Source organism: Pectinophora gossypiella, chromosome 9 (assembly GCF_024362695.1).
Source record: "Pectinophora gossypiella chromosome 9, ilPecGoss1.1, whole genome shotgun sequence".
Taxonomy (NCBI): Eukaryota; Metazoa; Arthropoda; class Insecta; order Lepidoptera; family Gelechiidae; genus Pectinophora; species Pectinophora gossypiella.
In genome coordinates this window covers 5,321,828-5,348,488 of record NC_065412.1, presented here as the reverse complement: position 1 = coordinate 5,348,488, position 26,661 = coordinate 5,321,828, and the positions used below count along the sequence as shown (strand labels likewise).

Genomic DNA, 26,661 nt, shown 5'->3' with positions numbered 1-26,661 from the left:
TTGAAACTCATAACTACTATAAGCATAATAATTAATGCCAGTAATGATATATAAGCATAATTATTATAAGCATAAAAATGATACTCCGAATAAGCAAAGTTTTGGCAACTTTGAACATTTTTTTAAACTTACTTTTTCCTTGACTGCTGCTGCATGAACCAAATTCATGATTGTGACTTTTTATATTTTTTGACACTATTTCATGCTTTTGGTCATCATTCAGTACACTTTTCGTATGAGAGATAAACATGCTGGCGGCGTAGGGGTGGCCCAAGGGCCACCCTCGCCGCACCCTAACCTACTATTATGCCTTGTAATGACAAAACACTATTATTCTAAAAAAGAATTATGGATATCTATTTATATGCGAATCAAATTTATACCAACAAATATTAGTCCAAAAATAAGTTATACCTAACAAACCAGTACTTATTCCTAAATGTTATTATGGGAAAGTACTATTATGCTTAAAAACGTTATGCAAAAAGGATTATGATAATTAAAATTATGACAAAAACATTTATGCATTTTAAGAGAATCCCCCCAGATGGGAATACCGGTGGGGTTAAATCACTCTTCTTCTTTTATCATGTTTATGGCAAACTAACACTACTCACTCACACTAATTACTTTGTGGTCCCTAGTTTGGTTAGGACATAGCAGTTGTTTGTGGTTCGGAGGGCGCAGTAAGCAGTCGCTCCCGGCTAATGGAGTCTTCACCTGAGTCTTGTCAGGGGCCTTTGGAGCCTCAACAGTAACCCTGAAGCCAGGATTGATGAGATCAGTCATTGATTTCACAACCCACGCGAGAGAAGAATTATTTACTCCATTACATAAATCCGTCATATGCTCTGTAACCAAAGTTGTTTGAGGTGTACGCGGTTATTAAAATAATGAAAACATAATACCGGGAGTCTCATATCCCTTATTAACGCGGTAAGAACCCGGTATTATGTGTTTTAAAGTACCTATTTCGTTTTCATGTTTTAGTAATTTGTACACTATTTTAATTAATCAGACGTAATAATAGATGGTTTATTTACAATAACATGTAGAACTCATCCGGCAGATAAGCTATCAGCTAAATAGATAATGAGCAAGTGCAAAATCTTCCATATAAGAATCACATACTTATTTTTTGTTTCGATTTTTTCTACAAGTGTTTTTTCTTTCTTCTGCTTTGTCTGCACTTAGATTTTCTTGAAATAAATTTTGTTCATTTTCTTTTTTCAGGTCGTCGCCTATGTGCTGGAGAGACGTACGCTCGTCAGACCATGTTCCAAGTGTTCTCAGCGTTCATGCAAGCCTTCCAGGTGTCTACAGCTGACGGCAAACCTCATCTCAAGCCAGTCCCGAGACTGCAGGGCATTATCAACACCTTGCCCGAATTCTGGGCCCGAGTCACTCCGAGAAACTGATAGGCAACACCTAGAAGGGCAAATCTAACAAACCTAACATACAAACCTTGTGTCAGCTGTCTAGTAATCGCAGGGGTTAACAATTAAGTACTTACTTATTTATTATAATTATTATTTGTTATATTCAACCATGAATTGTAGCGTTGACAGCGACTCTCCGAACGGCGACACTCGCTACGGTGAGTCTCTTTACCCTCGTAACGCCGAAGCATAATTACGATTTCGAAGTAATAAACGACGGTGGTACTTACCTTGAAAAGGACCAAATTTTTGTAGTCGTAAAGGCCGAGCACTTCAAGTACAAATTTTAAAGTGTTAGAGTTATCCGATCGGGTTCAATTTAAGTGGAGACCTATGTAAGGATGAATAGAAGATATTTTTGAAAAAAATACGTTTTTTTTTAGTTCTTCCAGAAGGACTCCCGGTTTAAGTCACTACTTTTAGTAAAATCTGAAAAATATTATTATTATAAAGGGTTATGTATTTTTTCATTAACATACATACCTATTTGTACGTCATAAATATGTGTATATACTTACATATTTAAATATAAAATAAGTAACGAGTTTTAGTTTTTATGATGTAGTTTGTGATTAGTCCCTCTGGAAGTACATTAGGGTTTTATTATTAGGAAAGAAATTAATTCATGGTGTCAGTTTAGATCATCATTAGAAGGAAAAAGGAAATAAAATGAAGACGGTAGTTTTTTTAATCATAAGATCACGTAAGCAAGTCAGTCTATATCGGTATGATTTAATCACATAACAATTTAAAAAAGTATTTGAAAAATATCCGGACATGACACCTAAAGTCCCTTGCAAAGGACTAAAAAACATTTGCTTTCATATTGCTAACGATATCGATACGAAATTAATAAAAAAACTATGTCATGTTGTTGATTATTATCTTACCTGCGATTTCTGAAAATAATGTAAGTATATGAAAAATTACGAAATTCGATTATTAATTTGATTTTTTTTTACCTCGTCGTCGTGTGCGCACCATCTTTACCAATAAAATGACAAATTACGACAAGTGATACCTACATTTTCTTTTTTATTAAAGCCACCTATTCACGAAATTGAATGAACTAGTTCATAGACAAAATACTTTTTTTCTCAATTGGCGCAAAGTTTTGATTTAAATTGACCGGCAAAGTTTTGGTACTTTTAAAAGTACCTTCGTTGATTATTCGAACGAACTATTTCAAAACCTTCGGCCTTTATGACTACAATTATTTGGAGAACCCCAGGGCTTACGAGGTTAAGGCGAGTGGCCTTATTTTCCCTCTACGTCAAGCGAGTTTTGATGTTATAGTACCATTATGATGGTTATATCAGCCAAAGATATCAGTAGTGCCATCCTGTAAACATCATTTTGCATCTCTGGAATGACATTTGCAATTCTTCTTCTGTCGTGCGAGTTATGAGGTGGATTACCAACCCCATCAACCCTGGTGTCAGGGTTACCATTGAGCTGTCAAAAGCCCCTGACATGACTCATAAATCGACTAATAATTTACCTACATCAGTAAGTAGTAACCGGGACCAACAGCTTAAAGTGCCTCATCTTACTTTCGGACAATCAGGTGATCAGCCTGTAATGTCCTAACCAAACTAGGGATCAGAAAGTGATTTTAGTGATATATCCTCACCGGGATTTGAATCCGGGACCTCCGGTTCGTAAGCTCAACTCTCAAACCACTGGACCACGGAGGCCGTAGATTGTAGAGATTTGCAATTGATGAGCGTAGAGAAGTGTCTAGAGTTCCTGAAATTGGATTGGTTTTATAATAAAACACGGGATTTCTTTTACTTAGCACTCAATTCTCTTCAGTATAATTCGACGAAATGTTAGCTGTTGAAATTCTAAATGAATTGCGAGTTAGAGAGTTCGATTTTACAGGATTGCACGACTGTTCTCGTTAATGGTTTATGAATATTAATAATATTAAGGAGTTCTCATGCTAATCGGATCGGAATCGACTAGACGACGAAACATGTTTTCATGCTAAATTATACGTAAATCGAATCAGTTTAAATCTGCTAAAATATGTAAAGCGTATTCTGCAATGTGGGGTTGTCGACCTAATGTAAATATTTCTGTCGGTGTTTAGTCGACACTTTCGTCCATATTAAGCTCTTTTACGACGCATAGTTGAGACCTACATTTTTCGTTCTTCTTTCTTTGCTCAAGCAGTTGTCTCTGAACTTAGGTTAACGCCTAACCTGTAGAAATTTAGGGTGGTATTAATAAATTAATCTCAGCTTTGAGACTGCCCCCAAGCCTCTACCCTAAGGGTGGTATTAATAAACGAATCTCAGCTGAGACTGCCCTCAATATCAGGCACAAGTCTCTGTTTTTATATGACAACTGTCACATTGACATGATCTTGAGGGCAGTCTCGAAACTGAGATTAGTTTATTAATACCACCCTTAGACTTAGAATTTACGACTTATTGATTTTTTTAGATATCTCGACTTAGTAATTTTGTCCAACTTACTATTTTATCTTTCTAGAGTAATTTAGGTGCCTAAGGTATTTCGATTTAGCACTTTATTGTTTTTGTTAAGATTTTATTTTGCTTCAAAATAAAGAAATATTTTGTGAACATATGAACCGCTTTGACTACATGCCTAATATGTATCTAGGTTTAGATAATTTAGTATCTGTGGGTAAGTATAAGTATATATCAGGTGTGCGGATTTAATTGGCCACATTGAAATAATTAATGTGGCCTTTATAACCTGTAATTTATCTTTATTGTATACACTTCTGTATCTAAATAATAACCGACAACAATTCACCAGTTGGAGACTTCTCCTGCAGAGTGTGCGGTAGAGTTTGCCGCTCTAGGATTGGCTTGCACAGCCATGAAAGAAAGTGCATTTCTTCGAGGCAATGACGTCATGAATCGTCTGTTTGAGACAGTCTGTACAGTCTGTCTGTATAAGGCCAATGATGATCTAAATAATGAGGAACTTTCCAGGCTACGTTCACCAAAAACAGTATAGATGGTGTTGTACAGTTCTAACGTGATAATTAGGTACTTATTTTCTCAATACACGGGTATGTAATTATTCCAAAGGACAACGCAATGGCAGAAGCATACATGTATAAAAATAATTGTAGCTTGATTTTTGGATCACATTATGTATAGAATTATGTCGCTACCTATATTGCTTCTCTTTTTTTCATCAGATTAATGAGGGGTGGAAGATGTATTTGTGTCTGGGTACCTAATAAAAAGGGTCATCATTTATACCCAAAAACAAAGATAAAATATGCCTACTTACATCTGTTATCCATGAAATTAGAAGGTTAAACGAAGGAAAATATGTACAGCGCCATCTATATTGTTTTTGACGGACGTATTCTGGATAGATACCAAAATAAAAATAAAAAAAATAAAAAATAAAATAAAATAGTCCCTCATTAGAAAGCGTGCACTTTCATTCTTTATCCAAAAGGGAGCGTTTCAAATCATAAGTGCGATAGGCCCTATAGAATCAAGGTTTACAATTTGCTAATGTCAAAAATAGTTATCAAGTTTTTATTTTATCACATGTCAAACTGTCGTCGAGCAAAACAGAAACAAACGATAACATAGTGCGATATTAGTAATATAATAAAATACACGTATAAAGTAATGCAATGAGATACTAGATTTCATGCAAAACGGACGAATAAGTATTTAGTATCTGTTTGTTCCTTACTGAGTACGTACTTAGCTGCTTAGGTGCAGGACAGGACAGTAATAATGATAAGCGCAATTGCTGCTGCAGTTCTTATACCCTGTGTCGTAGTGTACTTTTACAAGAATGCATATAAGAGACCGAAAAACTTCCCTCCAGGTAATGTGACACTTGAATTATTTTTAACCTGCATGGAATATAGGTATCTTTTTAAACTTACCTCTATACTAGGTAGTTTACCTTCCTCTTCTTCTTCTTTGCGAGTCGATGGCGATCGATACTATATTTTTGCTGACTGATTTTTATTTACCTTCTTAGGAAATAATTGTCGTTCTCCTTAGTAGTTTTGTACAAACAGTTAGGTAACACCTAACTGTTTGTGGTGTTGCACCTGAGTAGATATTTCATAGTTACTTAAGTAAACGTACATAAACAGCCTATATACAGAGTGTTAATGACGGAAAATTCTACTTGATATTAACTCAGAATCATGGTAAGAATCAACCCCCTCCCCTAAATCAACAACCGGGACGAACTGCTTGACGTCCGAAGCACAGAACACACTTATATTATGTTAAGGAAATAAAAAAGTTTGTTGTCCATTTAAAACAGCTTAGTTATTATTATTTATTTGTACACAATCAAAGAGTCACAAGGAACATACAAAGAAAACAGTACAGCTAAGCTTATTTCTAAACAAAGAGATTTCTTCCAACTGACCTATGTGACGAGAGAGATATTCAATCACTAGCGCTCATTTTTTAATATTACCTCTACGGTAACCAGTTTCAACTTTTGTTGTTTGCGTCCGTCCGGCCAAGTAGTTAATGCCATTTGCGGCAAATATACAATAAGTCACGTCAAAAAAAAAAGTTGTTTGCGTCTTGAGCCCTTATTCTTATTAAGTACTTTATAAATAAAATAAAGATACCGCGTATAATGTTCGTAATTACCTATGTATACACACTACACTTTGGACCGTGTCTAAGATAGAAGGATCGGTCGTTGATCTTTAAATAAAGACGAATTATTTCCATTCTCCAAATCACCGGGACGGGGATTAAGGTGAGATTCTAAAGGTAACTTCAATATTTTATCGATTAACGATAGGTTTTTAGTACCTAATCTAATGCTTGTTTGTTTGTTTGTCGTCGTTAAAAGTTTGTATTTACATGTGTCTTTAGGTTTTGTTTATATAGTTCTCCATGATAAGTCATTACACAGAGGAATAGTGTTCTTTCTAACATGATAAGTAGTCCATATTAGGTACATCAGCGATCAGCCTGCCTGTTGTGGTATAATATAAATCCACATATAAACGTGTCTGTTAGATATTGTCTTCTGATTTCTTGTGTCTCTACTCACCCCATCAGGGATTACAGCGTGATTTTTTGTATACAGGGGGTTCGCGACATCGTAAAGAATTGAAGGGGAAGTGTCAGACCATGATTCTGAGTTGATATCAAGTGGAATTTGAGTGTTTTTTTTTAATTATTTTCAATTGGTAGCTAGTAACTAGCACTGAAGCAGCGTGGTGGAGTATGCTCCATACTCCTTCCGGTTGTTTGAGTGGAGGCCTGTGCCCAGCAGTGGGACGTATATAAGCTGCTTATGTTATAGCGGCATACATGAAAATAAATAACTTTTTCAAACAGATCGCTAGCAATGATGCAATTTTATATTTCCTCCTAGGCCCGCCTAGCCTGCCAATATACGGTGCCTACTTATACGTCCGAGCACTGGACTTCTACAACCTAGCCAACGCCTTCGTCAAGCTAGGCGAGATGTACAAGACGAAGGTCATTGGCCTCTTCCTGGCTCATGTACCCACTGTAATCGTCAATGACTCCGCCTTGATAAAAGAAATGCTCTACAATGAGGAGTTCGATGGCCGGATGGACATCATACTTTTCAGACTGCGGTCTTTTTGGAAGAAACTAGGTGAGTAGATACTGTAATTACGGGAACTAGGAATAAAAGCGAAGCGGAGATGGGAGCCATCGGTAGGGCAATGCAAGACGGTAGGGGCAAGTCACAGGGACTGTAACCTGGAACCTGACAGAGGGCAGCAGTAATCAGTAAAACAGATGTCTTAGTACGGCTTTGAAATAGACTACTCTGGGCGCCATCCCACTCGCGTCTGACAAAGTACTGCGGGGCGGTTGGCAAGAGGGAGACCACTGCTCTATTTTTCCCTAAAAGTAGCATGGAGAATGCTACACCGACAAGAGCGTGGCTCTTAAGAGCCACGCTCCCACGCTCACTAATTTAAATTAGTGATGACGAGAAATAAAAGGCGGTTTATCGCGTTTATTCCTCGATTTCTTACTATTACATCAGATGATATATAAAAAGGGGAAAGTTAAATAAGTAGTAAACAACATTGTACTAGTCGCACGGCGCCATGGACACTCTCTGTCGTAAGACATCTTTTTTTTAAATTAACTTTTAGAATAACGCGTCTGCCAGTCAGGATGATGTCATCGAGAAGGTCACAGTAGGCACCAAGCCTAAAACAATTGAAGTCCTGAAAAATTTAAGCACAACACATTGGTTTCAACTTTTGGTTCGTTTACCAACGTTTGCAAAACTTTATGCACAAATCGTGCTATCTTTAAACTAATTTAATCCTAACTTCTCACTGAATAACAATGCGAAAGTTAGTTTGTTAATACGCGCAATAATACAGGGGGTCTAAAAAGACGATATCGAAAATTCATCTAAAAATCAGTATACATAATTATGAAAGTACCTAAGTGCGCAATGCCAAGAAATGTCGAATAGCAATATTGCTTTTAGGTGAATTGCCTTTTGAACCCCCCAGAAAAGGATAAATAAGATACTTTCCAGAAACGGACGTAGCGTAGGTAAGTTTACTGCAATAATTAATGTCCAAGGCGAAGTCAACCAGTTATTACATCATAATTAAAATAAACTGTATGTAAACATTACACTTATATTACTACTACTTACTACTATATACGCCATCATCTAATAAAAACATACTTATCCGATAAAAACAAACATGTAAGAGGATCGTTATGTGTCTATGCCTAATTCAAACATTACTAGGCACAAAAAAAAGGTTATAAGTACATTAAAAGGTAGGGCATAAAAAAGTTAGTAAGTACGATCTACTCTGAACCGGCGTGCGTGTATGAAATGATTGATGTATGTGGTGGAAACAAGAGAAGTGTGTCAGTATCGAAGCAGAAGGAATTCCACAGTCTCTGCTTACCCTGGTGGGAAATAAGCGTCAATTAAGAGGATATTTTTTTAATAAAGACGAAGAAGTCCTTTCCTTTATTAAAAAAATATCCTCTTAATTTATATACTGTCTTTTATTCCACACCAACAGCAGATACACAGGCAATCATCGTCCAACCTCAAATATCGCCACCTTATATTCATAAAAAGTAAATCTACTTCCGCTTTCTCTTTCCGTCTCTCTCTCTCTCTCTCTCTCTCTCTCTCTCTCTTTCTCATACTTTCTCGCTCCAAAAGTTCCTTTTTAATGCATCATCTTACCTTTCCATTCCCGTTTACTCCCACTAGTCCTGTTGCACAATTCTGTTAAGAGAATTGAGTTGTGTACTAGGTTCAAGATAAATTATGAAATTCTGATTACTAAATAAAGACAGATCTAAAACTAACGAAAAACATTTTCTTTATCCTATTTACCTTATTTATGATTTTTAATCAATAAAAACGTAATAATAAGCCAGACATTTTATCACGTTTTTCTATAACGTCACAGTGTTCTTTTTCAAACAAGTTCCATAGTGATTTTCGTGTTTTGACGTTTAGTAAAAAGTAAACTAGCCTATTACCGGGACATTTTGTTAGGTACCAAAGTACGTATAATTTGCTACAGCATCGTGTATGTTCATCGCACATTAACCCTATGTAACTTGCCGATCCACAATATCCTTTTTGCGACACATTCAGGTCATTCGTATCGACAGCTTCCGTCGTCGACTGCGGTTAACCAATCCATTGGCATTTGCCACAATTCGACCGCCATTTACGACAATTTGTCCACCGTTTACGCAATTTATTACAAACGTACCGCACGTATTTAGGAATTACCCGAGTTTAAAATCATAATCAGCCTTTAATCGTGCGGGTTGTTAGATCAATGACCAAGCTCATCAAACCTGGTGTGGGGGTTATTGATGAGCCGCCTAAGGCCCCTGACATGGCTTACGTAATGACTACTTACTACTGCTAAGTAGTAACCGGGATCAACGGCTTAACGTGGCTTGTCCGAGACACGGATCATTGTACTTACGGACAATTAAGTGATCAGCCTGTAATGTTCAAACTAAGACTCACAAAGTGATTTTTGTGATTTGTCCCCACACGGATTCGAACGCTGGACCTCAAGATCGTGAGCCCAGCAGTCAACTACTGGACCACGGCGGTTGTTATCAGCCACTTAACCGTTACTCGTACTTGGCTTAGCAATTGGAGAAGTAGGAAATCGTCAGCAGCTGTATAACTCACCAGTATTTATTCCTGCAATAAAACCATAAACCTAAACTTTGTTGCATTATTCGATCATAATATGACATATTATGCTCGAAGGTTGCATCCCAACAAGGGGCCGACTGTAGTGATCACTCACTAAAATTATAATAAAATACAATACATGTTAATGAACCTTACATTGTAAGGTAAGTACCTCTCAATTCCTAAGGAATGTTAATAATCACTAACGTGTTATTGTAGGTGTATTCTTCACGGATGGCTACTTCTGGCATGTCCAGCGAAGGTTCTCCCTCAGATACATGAGGGACTTCGGGTTTGGAAGACGCGACGGCACGTTGGAAAGTGTGGTTGCTGGGGAGATCAAGGAAATGCTCGACATGACTGTCAATGGACCCAAATATCCTGCTGAGAAGGTTTGTAGCTCTACATTGAAAGAACAATTTTGTTGCCTTTAAGACTCTGATTTCCGGATTACAATGGTCAAACCATGTCGAGTTCTCCAAAGACACACAGACAGTCTTACAGTTGAATAAGAATCCTCATAATTCTTCTAACCGAGGGCAGTTTTGTTCTAAACAACAGTTTATCTGTGCTTTATAACTATTACACTTTCGCGGGAGACGACGGCCATCCAATCTCCTCAAGATTGATCCTTGAGATTACCATAATAATACAGTGTTAATGAGACATCGTAAAAAAAACTTTGAGGGATGGTTCAGACTATTATTTTGAGTTCATATCAAATGGAATTTTCCATCGTAAAAGTATATTATAGGATTGAAAATAATTGAAAAAAAAAAACATGAATTTTGAGACGGAAAATTCCACTTGCTATTAACTCAGAATCATGGCCTGAATCATCCCTCATAGTATTCGTACCGATGTCACTAACACCCTGTATACAAAAATATTATGAGTAAATTTACACTTGAGTTGCCAGCAGCATAATTTACGACAGTAGTTAGAGGAAAAATAATCAAAGCAAAAACACTTTATGCTTGATTGATTAGTATTACCCTATAAGTACAATTAATGGCCATACCATGCGGTCGACACTCTACAGACCGATCGGTTTTTTTTTATTTACAATGAGGAACTTCCCAGGCTATGTTCACCAAAAACAATATAGATGGCGTTGTACAGCTTTAACGTGATAATTACTTATTTTCTCATTACTTTTTTTTCTTTGAGTTATATCTGCAATCACTAAGAGTCCGTTTGTATTACTATGAGCAGATGAGCTGAAGGGGAACTTGACTTTATGAGAGACGCATCCACTGAAACATCCTCAGCAATTAGCAGGGGACCTGCTTCAATAATGAGGTGATTCAGAAACTTTAATCCATTTCCGTCTCTATGATAGGCCGTCTTTTAAGACGACGGATTTGGTTTATTTGCAGGAGCTCCTGAGCAAGGTGGTTGGGATGATTTTCTCATTACTGGTTTTGAGGTAAACCTAGCTCAACTGCTTGTGGAGAACGGGGAGTTCCTTACTCTATGGTTAATATAAATTTAGTCAAGTAAAACACAGAAATCGAATAGATACCTAGCCTATACGGTTCAAATGATGTGATGCGTTACATAACTTACCTTCAAGTCAAGAAATATTTAAACGACATAGATGATTATAGTTAATTAATGAATAACAAGGAGACAATTAAAACGGGTAATTATAAAATTTTCGTCCTTGAGTGAAGATCAAGCTTCCAAACGTGTTGTATAGATACCTACAGCGCTTGCTTTCTAGACAGAGATAATGTCTAGACAAAGGTTGCATTACTTTTAATATAAAATAATATAAAGGCGAAAGGCCCGACGTGGGTATTTCGAAAGATCTGTGGGGTTAAAAATCTACGAAAACAATATAGCTATTTGTGCACTTACTTTTATATGCGCAAGTGTCAAATTTTAAACCCCCGTTTGCAGGAAGGTACTAAGGTATTTATCACAATTAAGTACTCTACTACTTCCCACTCTAGATCGAGACCCATGCTGTGGTCAAGGTATCGTAAATGACCAAGCTACATTTATTTTTAAAAGTAACAATGTAAGCTTCAAGGTACTTACGTCAAATCTTCTTCTAAATACTTATATAAAAGGAGAAACTGACTGACTGACATATCAACGCACAGCCTAAACGGCTAAACGTAGGCACTTGAAATTTGGAAGAAACGTAGCTTAGGTACCGTAGAGGTGCACTAAGAAAGGAATTCCCGGAATTCCCAGGGAAACGGGAAAAAGCGGGAAAATCCTTTTGTATGAAAAAATCTAAACCGCTTAAGTTAGACGCTTGAAATTTGGCATGCAGGTACCTTAGTTAACTTAAAGCTTAGTTGCAACAGGATATTGTAAAATTCTCACGGAAACGGGAGTTAGCGGGAAAAAACATTTGTATGGAACAATCGAAACCGCGTAAGATAAATGTTTTCAATCTAGCATGCATGCATACCTTAGTAAATATAAAGTTTAGTTATGGATGTATTTTGAAAAATGGGAGTTAGCGGGAAAAAAATTTTTATGAAAAAATCTAAACTGCATAAGTTAGATGCTTGAAATTTGATATGCAATCCCACACATACAAAGATCTCTCTTTTATAACACGCCCCGCGGACGAAGTCGCGGGCAAAAGCTAATTCTCTACATAAATAAATAAAAGACGGCGTAAAATCCATGTAACACGTGTCGTTGATAGGTACGTCAATAAACTATAACTGACACAGTTCATGGTCTTAATACCTGTTACCAATTTATGTATCCTCTATCTCATTTTTCGTTCTCCGATTATCATAATTATCTGTCTAAATAATTTAGTTATAAAATTTAATTACTTATACAAGACCTTTAAGGGTATATTCAAGGTGTGTTTTTTTTTATGAAAATAATATTTCCTTTTAAAGGTATTTTTAAATAAATAATAGCATCACTCCCATATCCTCGTAGGGTTAGGCAGAGGTGTGTATTACACTCACTCCTCGCCAGCTATGTTTAAGTCCCATGTAATAATTAGGAAACGAGTCTATTGTCATTTACAAAGTTACATTCAGTTTAGCCCAAGTCGAGATTCGAACCCGTGATATTACAATTTAAAGTGATGTAAGTCGCGCTGAGGAGCTCGGTGGCGCAGCGGTAAACGCGCTCGGGCTCCGATTGTTGAAGTTAAGCAACTTTCGCAAAGGCCGGTCATAGGATCGGTGATCACAAAAAAAAAGTTTTCATCTCGAGCTCCTCCGTGCTTCGGAAGGCACGTTAAGCCGTTGGTCCCGGCTGCATTAGCAGTCGTTAATAACCACCAATCCGCACTGGGCCCGCGTGATGGTTTAAGGCCCGATCTCTCCCTATCCATCCATAGGGAAGGCCCGTGCCCTAGCAGTGCGGACGTTACTGGGCTGATGATGAACTCGCGCTATCTCCGACTGTTCGGAGAATGCATATATCCCTATACATTCGAAATAAGTTCCAGGTATACCTACTATCTAATAGCTTTTAATACTGAATTCACTTTTTAGGACATAGTAAGAGGCAATCTTATCTACATGCCGCACTATTTCGCCGTCCCGTTTATCAACGGTATGTGCCATGTCTTCGCGCGGATGACGCTAACCAGATCTGAGTACCATGCCCTCTGGGATCTCGCCCGTCACGGCCTGATGTTCCAGAGGAATTCAGACGACCTCGGAGGCCTGCTTTCATTGACACCCTGGGTAAAGGACATAGCCCCAAACTGGTGCGGGTACAACGGAGTGACAAAAGGCAACCAGTACCTTTTGGATTTCTTTGCTGTAAGTATAAACTTAGAACATGGGTCTCGACACGCGCAAGTGCTATAAAATTCATACGTTTTGCGTAAATCATCAGATGATGATTGAAGGTAGATACCTAGCATTATCACGTTTTTCCCGGGGACCGCTTATCATATCCGAAGACTTGAAAGGTCCGGTTTTTTATAGAAGCGACTACCTGTCTTCGAACCCGAAGCGTGTCCAGTTGTCACGGTCTTTTTATCGATTCTGAATAATTATGTCGTTTTGTCGATTGGTGCTAATATGTGAACCCAAATAAGTCATGTCGTTCAGTCAAAATACGAACAAAATCACGTGCCACGCATGTTAGGGAAAAAACAAACTTATGGATTTTCAACAAAATTTATTGAATCGATTGATAATTTTATCATTTTGCGCATGTTAGCCCTACAATACAATACAAATACACTTTATTGCACCAAAATAAAAAGAAATAATTACACAAAGTCTCTTAACTAAGTACATGGCAAATGGCGGCCTTATCGCTTAAAGCGATTTCTTCCAGACAACCAAAAGGTGAGAAAAAATGTAAAAAAAACCTACTGGTGATAGTTCTGCAAAACTCGCTAATATAAAGTTTACCTCGCGTACTATATTGTTCGCTTGCTGTAAAATAGGATCGTGCAATACTTAAGTACTTACCTAAGTGTATTGGTAAACAGTGAATGTGAACCATGACTATTATCTCTAGAACGAGCCCCGATTGCTTAATAAGATTTAGTACGCTTTGCTATACTTATTGGATAAAATAAATCAGTATAAAGTTACTATAAAGTCTCATTATTTCATTTTTAACTAACCACAGGCAATCAGAAAACAGACTCGATTTGATAAGGACCAAGTACCTATTCATTGCGCAATTTTGACCCATAAAACAAATTGTATGCGTTTTCCTTAAAGCTGATAAGAAATTGCTTTATTGCTACTGTTATTGTTTTTAAAACGTTATCTTTGCGAAACAAGACACTAGCAAACTTACAACTAGCAATTTTGAGTAGGTATTAGAATAATTACGAGAAAGTACCTATCTACTTTGTAGCATGTTATAGGTAATTATTCAATTTCCACCCTCATTTCAGAGGCTCATTGATGAAGTAATGGCAACGCATGACGAAAGTTACGATCGCCACTTTCTGGATATGTACATAAAGAAAATGAAAGAGGAACAGAGAACGAAAGACAAAACTACGTATTCAGGTAAGCGAAAGCCATGCCCTTCGAGCAGTGTCGTATCCGTGAACGTTCCTAAACTGGGAATGTTTCCAATGTAAAAAGTCTTTAACAGTAAAGATACTGACTGATTTTCTTTTTAAAGAAAGAAAGAAAGAAAGAAACATTTATTATTTAGGACACCACAGACACGGATTACATATATATACATTATAATGACATCACATCAGAAATCAACGCACACACGAAATATTCAAATCGTTCTTTCTTGTACTCTGGTTATATCTGCCTAAAAGTTACGTAATAAAGCTCTTTTTACACAAGTTTTGCACCTAGGAATGTTCCCAGAGTCGGAAAACGCCCGTGAACCCCACATCACTGCGTTCGAGAGTTTGTCGTAACTTACTCCTTTACTTTAAGTAGGTAAAAATCGTAGCCCAGATTCGCCGTGACTCTTTTACTATAAGAATAGACTGATATAGTCGAAGAAACACTCCTATAGAAACTCTATTAGCTTTCTAGAAGTCCATCCGATCGCAGTTATGGAGCTACACGGACCTTTGATGGAAATCCGTGTACTTCCATCAGATGTAGAGTCAAGATCGTTAGATAGTTTGAAGCATAGGGTACAACTAGTCAAAGCAGTTACTTTTTACGAAACGTCAAAATACGAAATTACTATGGAATTTATATGAAAAAGCAAACTGTGACGTCATCAAAAATCGCGATAAAATGTCGTACTTATTATTACGTACATACATACATAAACTCACGCCCGTAATCCCTAATGGGGTGGGCAGAGCCACAAGTAATCAAAGACAACTTGCAGCCACTGTTGATACGAAGTCCAAAGATGGATATGATGAACGATATGATGGATATTATTACGTATTTCTTAATAAAAAAAATATATTCGCATTCTTCTTCTTAGCATAGGAGATATTTGATTGGATACTATTTATATCATTTTAAAAGTGGATAGTTTTCGTAATTCTTTTTACTTAAAGTCAAAATACGAATTACTATTGAATTTATATGAAAAAGCAGACTGTGACGTCATCGAAAATCGTGATAAAATGTCGTACCTATTATTACGTTTTTCTTAATAAAAAAAAATATTAGCGTTCTTCTTCTTCTTAGGATAGGAGATTTATGATTGGATACTATTTATATAATTTAAGTGGATAGTTTTCGTAATTTAATTTGACATTTGAGCGTGTAAAAATAAGTGCGCAATGAAAACAAATTTAATGTCTAATAGCAATTTTGCTATTTTAGATGAATTACTTAGATATGGGCTTTTAACCCCTCCTGAACCTAATTTTAACAAGCCGGCTTTATGTATGGATACAGTATAGTTACCTAATCAGTAGGTTAATTAGTACGTATATTAATTTCTGCTCAAGTGTGTTATCAATAAAGTGTGATAATGAGCAATTTATTATGGTTCAAGATGAAACCTGACAGAGATGAAGTAACTGCAACGTTTCCGGCATTGCGACATTGTTTGTAAGAGACATAAGGATAATTTATGTAAAGTAGCACTTGTAAGGTCAACTATTTCCAACATTAGTTAAGAAAATACGAGACGTAGAAGATAATGACATCGAAAAATATCTTTTTAATATTACAACTTACTTACTTGACTTTTCAAAATATAATTTCAAATATCATAAAAAATATGGCGTTGTACCGCTTTAGCGTAATAATTGGGTAGTTTTACTAGGTTCAAGATAAATTATGAAATTCTGATTAGTAAATAAAGACAGATTTAAAACTAACGAAAAACATTTTCTTTTTTCTATTTAATTTCTCTTAATCTTCTTCTTCTATCGTGTGGATTGTGAGGTGGATTACCAACCCCATCAACCCTGGTGTCAGGGTTACTATTGAGCCGCCAAAGGCCCCTGACATGGCTCATGTAACGACTACTAACTTACACCAGTAAGTAGTAACCGGGACCAACGGCTTAACGTGCCTTCCGAAGCGCGGATCATCTTACTTTCGGACAATCTGGTGATCAGCCTGTAATGTCCTAACCAAACTAGGGACCACAAAGTAATTTTTGTGATATGTCCCCACCGGGAATCGAACCCGGGACCTCCGGATCGTGAGCCCAACGCTCGCACCTCTGGACCACGGAGACCGTTCTCTCTCTCTCTCTCTTAATTATGAATTTTGATCAGTATAATATTTAACCAGAATAATGATAAATGGAAGATGTAATTGTGCCTGGGTGTAATAAAAAGGCCTATCGTTTATACCCAAAAAAAACAAAGATAAAAAAGATGCGTATGTCTGTTATCCGTGAAATTAGAAGGTTAAACGAAGGAAAATCTGCACAGCACATTGTTTGAACGTAGTCTGGAAAGTTCCTCATTACGTTATAATAACTTACCTAAACACTGAGCACGAGTTGAAGTTGACTACAGCAGGGCTAGTATGCGCAACGTGCTAAAAATTATCGTTCGATTGAAAAAAAATTGTCGAAACCAATTTTTTTTCCTAACATGCGTGTTACGTGATTTTGTTGGTATTTTGACAGAACGACATGACTTATTTGGGTTCACATATTAGCACTAATCGACAAAACGACATAATTATATCGTCAGAATCGATAAAGTGACCATAACGAAATTAAGTCTAGTTAAAGCACATAATAATATTCTTACCGCATTTAAATGGGGATATGAGACTCCCGAGATTAATTCTAGTTTATCTTTTTTCTCATGTAAGTGACTTTGTATTGTCTTAAGTGAGAATAAATAATCTGTAAACTGACTAAATTTTTGCCACGTTGCGCAAGTTAGCCCTACTGGACAGAAAAAATGCTTTATAATTGAATTGAATGATTTCACAGTGAAGCTTTTTGTCGTTGGCGACAACATCCATTTACGTACATAACCAGCCATAATTTCATATCGGGGCAGGCATCAGATAACTTGCAATAAGGGTCTTTATGGTGGTAAGTCGGTCATCGATTTCAAAACTCACACGAAAGAAAAAGTACTTCACGCTAGGCAACTTACACGGGAAATACAATGATAAGAGATTGATAAATAACCTCATTAAATTACAAGCGAGATATTAAAAATGCATAGTTCATAATCATTAATATATCAATGGCTTATACGTATAAAGCCCAAAACTAAATAGATAAAACTTGATTCTACTTGTAGCTTTTAGTATTATTAAAACATGATAACAAAAAAAAGATAAAACAACTGACAATTGATTCATATTTGATAGTAACAGGCTCAAATGCAGTGCCCACAAATTATGTGTGTCACAATGTTAAGAGAAACCATAAAAATACTCTACAAACCGCGAATCAGTTGAGTAGAACGTATTGGATTTATAATTCCAGTTTCTGTAAGGAGAGAAAGCATTTAAGTATAATAAAAACTAAAAGAAATGCAGGGTCTATAGAATACCAGGGTGTGGTTCAAGTCGCGGCTTGTGCTGCACGACGTCCACCCATCTTAAATGGTCATTTCGACGAACATCTTTGTTTGTTTTATTTTTATTGTCATTTTGTGAAAATTTTAAATGATGTTATTGTCTTGTTCTTGTATGTGACGTTCCTTTATAACAAACTAAACATCCAAACAAACCTTTTATATATTCTTGCTTCAATTCTATTAATATACTTAGAAAAAATGTTTCCAGAAGTTGAATTCCGGAACTCTAATTACAATTGCCTACATGTAGAAAGAGAGCAAAAAAGCACATGATAAAGATAAGAAACTTCAAACCCGTCTTATCCAAGTCCTCATATTTTAAAGATATAGCGAGGACAATATAACAAGTTTAAAGAAACTGTCTTATAAGGATGTGATGTGATGGCAATAGCTGTGTTGAGTTGTGGTTATCCTGTAATATTATGCTACTGTTACTTTTATGGTAAAAGGCGACATTACTACTTACTTGTTTCTCAAGAATATGATTACGTAACATCTGTCAAAAAAAAGGATTTAAGTATACATTTATTTTTGTCACGCGGACTTTAATTTATAATAATAGGTACTAAACATGTTGGTTATGAACAGAAACCTTAAGTCGACTTTTACGTGCCCGGGGTCACAGATTAGGTATTAGTTAATATATTTTTACCTAAGTATTTATTTTTCTTTACTTCTGATCCTCTCGAGATATCCTAAGGTGGTAGCTAATTATAAATAAGTAATCATTACATGAAGTAATGGACTTTTGGCGGCTCTATAATAACGCTGACATCAGGGTAGATGAGGTTGGTAATCCATCTCACAACCCACACGATAGAAGAAAAAGAAGAGACTTCAATAATCAACCATATAAATCATCAATAATTGATGTTTCTTTCCAGTGGAACAGCTGATACTGATATGCACGGATTACATGTTTCCGTCAGCCACGGCGACAGAAGCAGTGCTATCAATGCTCGTGGAACGCATGCTGTTGCAACCAGAGATACAGGAGAAGATTCATGAGGAAATTGACCGTGTTGTAGGCAGAGACCGCCTGCCTACACTTGATGATAGACGCAAGTAAAGAAATTGTAATCTGTTTGCGCTCTAGCATGATTCGTATTACCGCAGGACAGTACAGGAGTACTTATAGCTTAGTCCAAAAGACACTCTGCGTCGAGCGGCCGTCCCGAACGGTCGTTTGTTCAGAGGTCCCGAGCTGCGCCCCGCAGCTCCCCGCGCTGCGCCCCGCAGCCCCCCGCCGCGCGCCCCGCGCCCCGTGCCGCCATTGTCTGCCGGCTACCTGCTGGCGTGACCCTGCCGCCATACATTGAGCCAACAATAGTTCTTCTCAGAACTTGCTGGCTTATCTAAGTTTCAAGGTTAAAATAACGACTGTTATTTTACAGTTGCATCGATCTTAATTTAAAACCACAGTTTCGTGGTCCTCAGTGGATACCTTGCGGTGTTAACTAAGCTGAGTGGGACGTGGCCCTGGGGCGTCCGCTTGCCTCACTTTGAGGCAGGCATATTACCCGGACGGGGCTAGAACCACCGGCCTTGGGGTTTACCCTAGTCGACTCTAGCTGTCACCCGGGGTAGAGTGACCAATCTCTACCCCTTATTCTTTTCTCTTCGTGTTTCGGGGTGTAAAAACCCTCCGCACTTAGAGCATAGGAACCCTCTTGCACAATAAGATCGGCAAAGGGATACCAGCTTAGGGCACACCATAAGCACACATCCTCTTTGTTAACCCCAACCAAAGAGGCAAAACTCACTCTCACACACCCTCGAGCAATCCCACTCGAGTTGCGAAAGTTAGCGAGCGATCGCCTCAGAGTTTCTTGCGCCGCTTATTCTCTGAGGAACGCTTTTGCGAAGCGGTAGTAATTATTCTATAGCAGATTGGCCGTCCCTTAAAAATGGCCGACAGCTCCGAGCTGTGGGCCGAAATCGGTAAACTCATTTTGACGCATATCCTAGCAGATAAAAGCAGCGCGCTTTACGCTGAGATATGCCGTTTAGTACCGCAAGTTGCGGCGTTAACTTTGCCTTCCGCGCCCCGCGTTGATAGCCCTCGTGCCGACCGCGCTTCGTCACCCAGTCTCCCCGCGACCCCCTGCCCCACCGCGTCCTTCGCGTCGTTTCCCGGCCCTGCCCGCCCCACCGCGTCTCTTGCTTTGTCCCAATCGCGCGCGTCATCTCCTTCCCCTGCTTCCCTCCTCGCCGGTGACGATGAGGTATCGTGCGATGTTCGTATGGACGTTGCCGAGTCCGATTCGTCGTCGGAGTGTGTGGAGTCGTCCTCTTCGGAGGACATATTCACGCTCGTGGAGGGCCGTAAGGGAAAACGAGCCCGCCGTCACCGTGAATCTGAGCCTGCTAAGGTTCAGAAAACGTCCTCGGGAACGTCGATCCCCTCTTCCATCCCCGAGGTCCGTAAGGTCCCTTCCAGCCCTTCTAAGGCTGTCACTGAAGTACAAAAAGGTCCCACCCCTCCGCCCTTGTACATGAGGGACAAAAATAGGTGGAATGAAGTCTCCCTTCGGGCAAAAGAGGAGAACATCGTAATCACCAGCGCCCGCACGACCCAAGATGGGATCAAAATCCAGGTCCCGTCATCTTCTGAGCATAGAAAGCTCACTTCGATTCTGAAAGGTAGAGGAATACAATTCCATACCTACGCCCTCCCGGAGGAACGTATCCTCCGTATTATTCTAAAGGGAATCCCTAAGGAGTGGGAAACCACTCTTGTTAAGGAGGACCTTATTAAAAACGGTTTTCCGGCTCTCGAGGTGCACCGTATGCACCGCGGTCGTGGCCAAGTCCCGTACGACATGGTCACCGTTATATTAGAAAGGACGGATGAGGGCAAGAAGATCTTCAACCTGAAGACTTGTTGCGGTCTATCTGGCCTTAAAGTTGAAACTCCCCATAAGGGAGGCCCCCCAACGCAATGTCATAGATGCCAACTTTACGGGCATTCTAGTAGGCATTGTCATGCCAAGCCTAGGTGCGTAAAGTGCCTAGGTGATCACGCTACCTCGGATTGCCTTAGAGGCAAAAACGAGGTGGAACCCCCTAGCTGTGTGCTGTGTGGTCAGCAAGGTCATCCTGCGAACTATCGCGGATGCACCAAGGCTCCACGCACCCACCATAAGGTAGCTCAACGAAGGGCAGCCCGCGCTGCAGCTTCCCAACCCGGTCCCACTAAGGCCCATATGACCCCTTCCTCGCACTCTACTCGCGATTTCCCGGCTCTGCCACTCACGCAAACCAAACTCGCGCCACAGCGTCCATCCGCATGGATTCGTCCCCCGGCAATCGTCCGACCCACAAATCCGCTCCGCGCCCAACCTAGTAGCAACTTAGGTATTCCTGCAGCCACTCTTGCGCCTCATCCGGTTCCTGCGATGGCCCCTCAGGCCTCTGCGTTTCCTGTCAACCAGTTTAGGGAATTTAGTATTCTCTTTAAGTCGGCCCTTAGTCAACTTGACAGTTTATTAGACTCCCTGTCCCAATTTAAAGCCTAATAATGGATTGTACGAATAAAAGTAGAGTCAAACCGCGTTCCCTTACAATAGGTTTTTTCAATGCTGATGGCATCTTAGGTCAACGTGCAGAGATTCACGAGTTTGTAAAACATCATCAGGTAGATATTTTATTAGTGCAGGAATCTTTCCTCAAACCCTCTAATCGCGACCCCAAGATGGCGAATTATAATTTAGTGCGAAACGACAGGATCTTTGCGCCCAAAGGGGGCACTCTCATTTATTATAGAAAGTCACTTCACTGTATACCTATAGACCCGCCTGCCCTCACTGACATTGAGGCTTCGATCTGTCGAGTGGGCATGACAGGACATCAGCCAATCACACTAGTGTCGGCTTATCTATCTCCTAATAACTCTAAGAGGTTACTTAGAAGTGACCTCGAAGCCCTCTTTAATCTCAGTAATTCAGTCATAATTGCTGGCGATCTTAACGCTAAACATCCTTCTTGGAGTTGCTTAACAACAAACACAAGAGGCAGGGTATTAGAAACTCTAGCCGAGCCCCTCTATTATGATATAATAACACCATTGCAGCCCACTAGATATCCCCCTGACTTGAACCACAGACCAGAAATACTCGACTTGGCGCTTCTAAAGAACATAAACTTACGTTTATGTTCTATAGAAGTACTACACGAGTTACAATCCGACCACCGACCTGTTATATTAAAACTAGGCTCCCGTTTAGACGCCCCTGATAATCCAGCAACCCCTAAGACAGTACTGGACTGGGAGAAGGTGGCCGAAGGCCTCCAGTCTTCTAGTTCAGTATACTTAGATAGTATCCCAGTAGAAATAGCCTCCTTAGAGGAGGCCTTGACAGCTATTAACTCCCTCACGGATCACGTGAGGTCGGTTTTGAATGAAAGTTCAAAACAGGTTCCGGAGATGGAAGACCATCGCTGGAAACTGCCTACCGATATCCGTGATCTGCTAACGGAGAAAAACGCAGCCACCCGCGCATATGATTCCAATCGCACCGAGGAATGTCGCCGTCATTTGCGTCTCTTGCAGCATACTGTAAGAAAACGTATTAATGACATGCGACAGAATCGGTGGGATAATCTTTTGAGCGGTATTGAGCCCCACCACCAGGCCATCTGGCAGCTGTCTAGGTCTCTTCAAAAGGATACGGTTGTTCCTACTCCTCCTCTCAATAGGCCTAACCAACCCCCCGCTTTTGACGATGACGAAAAAGCCGAATGCCTTGCCGACAGTCTCGAAGCCCAATGTTCGCCCAGTACTCTCCCTATCGATCGTAGGCACCTCTCGACGGTGAACTCTGAAGTTCAGCGTAGGGCTTCTGTACCTCCCACCGATCCTCCTCTTCCACAGGTTACTGAGGAAGAGGTACTAGGTATCATCAAAAGATTTCATACCCGAAAAGCCCCTGGCTCAGACGGTATCACGAATCGTGTCCTTAAAAACTTCGGTGCTCCCCTCATCTGCTTACTAACGGCAATATTCAACGTCGCCATGAGCAACTGCGTCTTTCCACAGCAGTGGAAAGAAGCAATTGTAATTGGTATACCAAAGCCTGGGAAACCTAAAAACGAACCTTCCAGTTACCGCCCTATAAGTCTCCTCAATACCATGGGGAAGATTTATGAGCGGCTCATATTTGCTAGATTACGGGACTACGCCGAATCCAATAGTCTTATTCCACCAGAGCAGTTTGGTTTTAGAACCAAACACTCCTGCGTTCAACAAGTGCACCGTATTGTTGAACATATCTCCAGTAGATTAAACTTAAAAAAACCTGTCGCTACGGGAGCGCTCTTCTTCGATGTGGCGAAAGCGTTCGACAAAGTCTGGCACAACGGCTTGATCTACAAGCTTTATTCACTGGGAGTGCCAGACCGTCTCGTGCACATCATACGAGACTTCCTCTCAAATCGAACCTTTCGCTACCGCGTAGAAGGGACGCTCTCGTCACCGCACCCGATACATGCCGGAGTCCCACAAGGCTCCGTCCTCTCCCCTTTACTATTTTCATTGTATACTAGTGACATTCCCAAATCCCCTAATACCGAATTAGCTTTATTTGCGGATGATACAGCCATCTATTCTTCGTGCCGTGGTCGAGTTATGATGACCGGAATCCTCCAACGCGCGGCCAATGCCTTGGGCAAGTGGTTTCGCAAATGGAGAATCGAGGTAAACCCGGAGAAAAGTGCAGCGGTGTACTTTTCAAAGGGCTATTATAACACGCCACGGTCACGCCGTCAACTTAAAATCATTAAGATGTTTGGCAAGCCGATCCCTTGGGAGGAGCAAGTCAAATATCTCGGCGTAGTCTTAGATAGACGTCTTACTTTCAAGGCCCATATCAAACGTGTGCGCGATCGCGCCGCGTTTGTAATGGGCCGTCTTCACTGTCTTCTTAACAAGCGAAGTAAATTGTCCCTTAGGAATAAGGTGAAAATCTACACGACTTGCATCCGTCCGATCATGACCTATGCAGGGGTAGTTTTCGCTCATGCGAGTCCCTCTCAAATCCACCGTCTACAGGTAATACAAAATCGTTTCATGCGGAAAGCCACGGGAGCTCCGTGGTTCCTTCGCAATGAAAATCTGCACATTGACCTAGGTCTGCCAACCATTGCCCAATGGCTCAAATTAGCTTCCAAACGTTTTTTCGATTCTGCTCCGCACCACCCAAATCCCCTGGTAGTTGCGGCTTCCGAATACATCCCGCTTAGGGACGGTACTGAAAAGTATCGGCGTCCGAAGGACGTAATATACGATCCCGACGACCCGATTACTCTAGCCATAGAGGCAGCCAATCAGCTCGCGACACCAAACACTTCAGGACCCCGATACCGACCCCGCCGGCGTGGTCGACGATTTCCCTCATTCAGCGCTTATCGCTATCGACCCACTAGGGTCGATTAATTCTTTCAAATATTTTTCCTCAGACGACGCCCTGAGCCGAGGTTCGCGCCCAACTGGGCACCCTCAGGCCTGTTGTCTTAAACGTTGTACCGGGTGAGAGCCTTCAGCGCTCCCCATTTGTCCGGCCAAGTAGTTAATGCCATCTGCGGCAAATCTACAATAAGTCACGTCAAAAAAAAAAAAAAAAAAAAAAAAAAAAAAAAAAAAAAAAAAAAAAAAAAAAAAAAAAATTAGTCCAAAAGAGCATGGTACTTACCAAGAAAGTCTACTATTATAACAGCTGTTCTACGCACCATGTTATAGCGCAAATGGTATAGGTACTGAGTTACTGTTGAAAGAAAGGTCAAATCAAAGTTTATGAAGATTTTTTATGGGAGAAGAAAACGCGAAATGTGTGACAGGATCAGAATAAAAGGGATATTGGTGCTAATTCCTGTAAATACCATCTAATTTTATTTTAAGTTATATCTGTCATTTTCTTATCCGCCGAAAAGGAAAAGGACGGGTAATCGACAAGCATAAAATTTATGGAACACACGTCAATTTTAAGCACACATCTAAACCAACCGCCTAAAAATTTTACATCAGTCAATAACCCGACACAGTTAAGTAGACAGCACGTCAAACGGATTGCATACCAGCGACGTACCTTTTTGATTCGCCCGGGTTATTCATTCATTTACTCATTCTTCCTAAAACTAAGAGCTGTGAATCATCCGTCCCTTTCCTTTTCGACGGATATGAAAATGACGGATATAACTTAAAATAAAATTAGGCGGTGTCTGCAGGAATCGGGGCCTCTGTTATCTCTGTCTAGTCAATGGGAAATAATAGTGTTCTTTTGCATGTATCTGTATGTAATGGGTTACCCGCCATTAAATTTTGTCCGCAAATCTACAAAGTTACGTCAAACAAATAAAATAGTGGCATGCTCTGAATATGCTTCCGAAGCTGAAGGAACAAAGCAGGGGTGAAGATGTTAGAGGAAGGTGTAAAAGAACAGTTGTCTAACAACTTCGTAGATAAAAAATAATCTAATTCTTACCGCGCATTCTTCATACTTCTTGCACTGAAGTGTTCGTTCTGTTTAATAGTAGTAATTAAGCCAACTAGACTAAAAACTAGAATCTAGACTTGGCTCAGCGACAAATCTCTTACATCACTGACCGGAACTGACAAACCTGTCATTCGAATAGCATCAGACTGACCGCAACCAGTTCCGATCCGCTTCACGGATTACACTTGCACTTCCTTTCACGTTCTCCATTGCATATTATTTTCGGAAAGGAAGTATTTGCAAATAGCTGAATTTAGTGCAAGTACCTAAGTGCATGTCATCTGGTGACTTTTGTTCGGCCAAGTAGTTAATGCCATCTGCGGAAAATCTACAATAAGTCACGTCAAAAAAACTAAAACAAAATGTCATCTGGTGACTGGGTGATATTGTATTACCTGTCGGGATCGATAAAGATTAAAGAGCATGCATGAGTCCCCTTCGAAATTTAAACTAGCAGCATGTGAAGACCGTTTTGTCGTTGGATCGCTCAACATTTTTGTGTTCACCAAGTTTCGTAGTTTAAAGTTACATTTCAATATTTTTCTCGTAAAAAGACATGGTACTTACAGTTTACTAGTGACACGTCATCATCTTCTCCCCAGCGTTATCCCGTTTTCACGGGGTCCGCTTACCTAACCTGAAGATTTGTCAGGGCCGGTTTTTTACAGAAGCGACTGCCTGTCTGACCTTCCAACCCGCGAAGGGAAAACCAGCCCAATATAGATTAGGTCACATACTTCCGAAATACATTTCTCAGGAATGTGTTTCCTCACGATGTTTTCCTTACCGCTGAGCACGTGATAATAATTTATGATCCAAACATGAATTCGAAAACAAATTCGAACTTCATTGGTAGGCCTATGCTGGGATTCAAACCTGCGACCTCAAATTGAGAGTCCAGCGTTCTAACAACTGGGCTACTAACGCTACTAATGCTACTACACACTTATCGAATATTGTGTTTTTTTTGCGTACAATTACCTTTCTTTTGAATTAATATGCGAGCGTGTCACAATGTTTCTGCAAAGTTTTGAGGTAGGTACTTACCAGTTTAGTGTAGTGACTAAATCGATCAATCGGCCGATCGGTCGGTCGATCGATCGGTCTTAGATATATAGGCGTACCCAGTTAATAC

The 26,661-nt window shown here is 39.7% G+C and overlaps 2 protein-coding genes across 4 annotated transcripts in view; both read left to right on the top strand.

Annotated features, from left to right (window-relative positions):
- Positions 1–26,661, top strand: part of LOC126369868 (probable cytochrome P450 304a1) — an 85,837-nt gene that overhangs the window by 37,806 nt on the left and 21,370 nt on the right. For 2 of the 3 annotated variants that reach the window (XM_050014456.1, XM_050014455.1), the window contains exon 9: positions 1,234–4,034. The exons of the other annotated variant lie outside the window; for it this stretch is intronic. In XM_050014456.1, coding sequence (XP_049870413.1) covers positions 1,234–1,418 — 185 coding nt within the window. In that variant the 3' untranslated portion in view covers positions 1,419–4,034. Of the gene's footprint in view, positions 1–1,233; positions 4,035–26,661 lie in introns of those variants that run through there. 3 annotated transcript variants of the gene reach the window in all.
- LOC126369867 (probable cytochrome P450 304a1) overlaps positions 4,940–26,661 on the top strand; it is a 34,135-nt gene continuing 12,413 nt past the window's right edge. The window contains exons 1-6 of the mRNA XM_050014454.1: positions 4,940–5,273; positions 6,807–7,055; positions 9,846–10,018; positions 13,112–13,384; positions 14,485–14,602; positions 18,921–19,101. Coding sequence (XP_049870411.1) covers positions 5,180–5,273; positions 6,807–7,055; positions 9,846–10,018; positions 13,112–13,384; positions 14,485–14,602; positions 18,921–19,101 — 1,088 coding nt within the window. The 5' untranslated portion in view covers positions 4,940–5,179. The remainder of the gene's footprint in view (positions 5,274–6,806; positions 7,056–9,845; positions 10,019–13,111; positions 13,385–14,484; positions 14,603–18,920; positions 19,102–26,661) is intronic.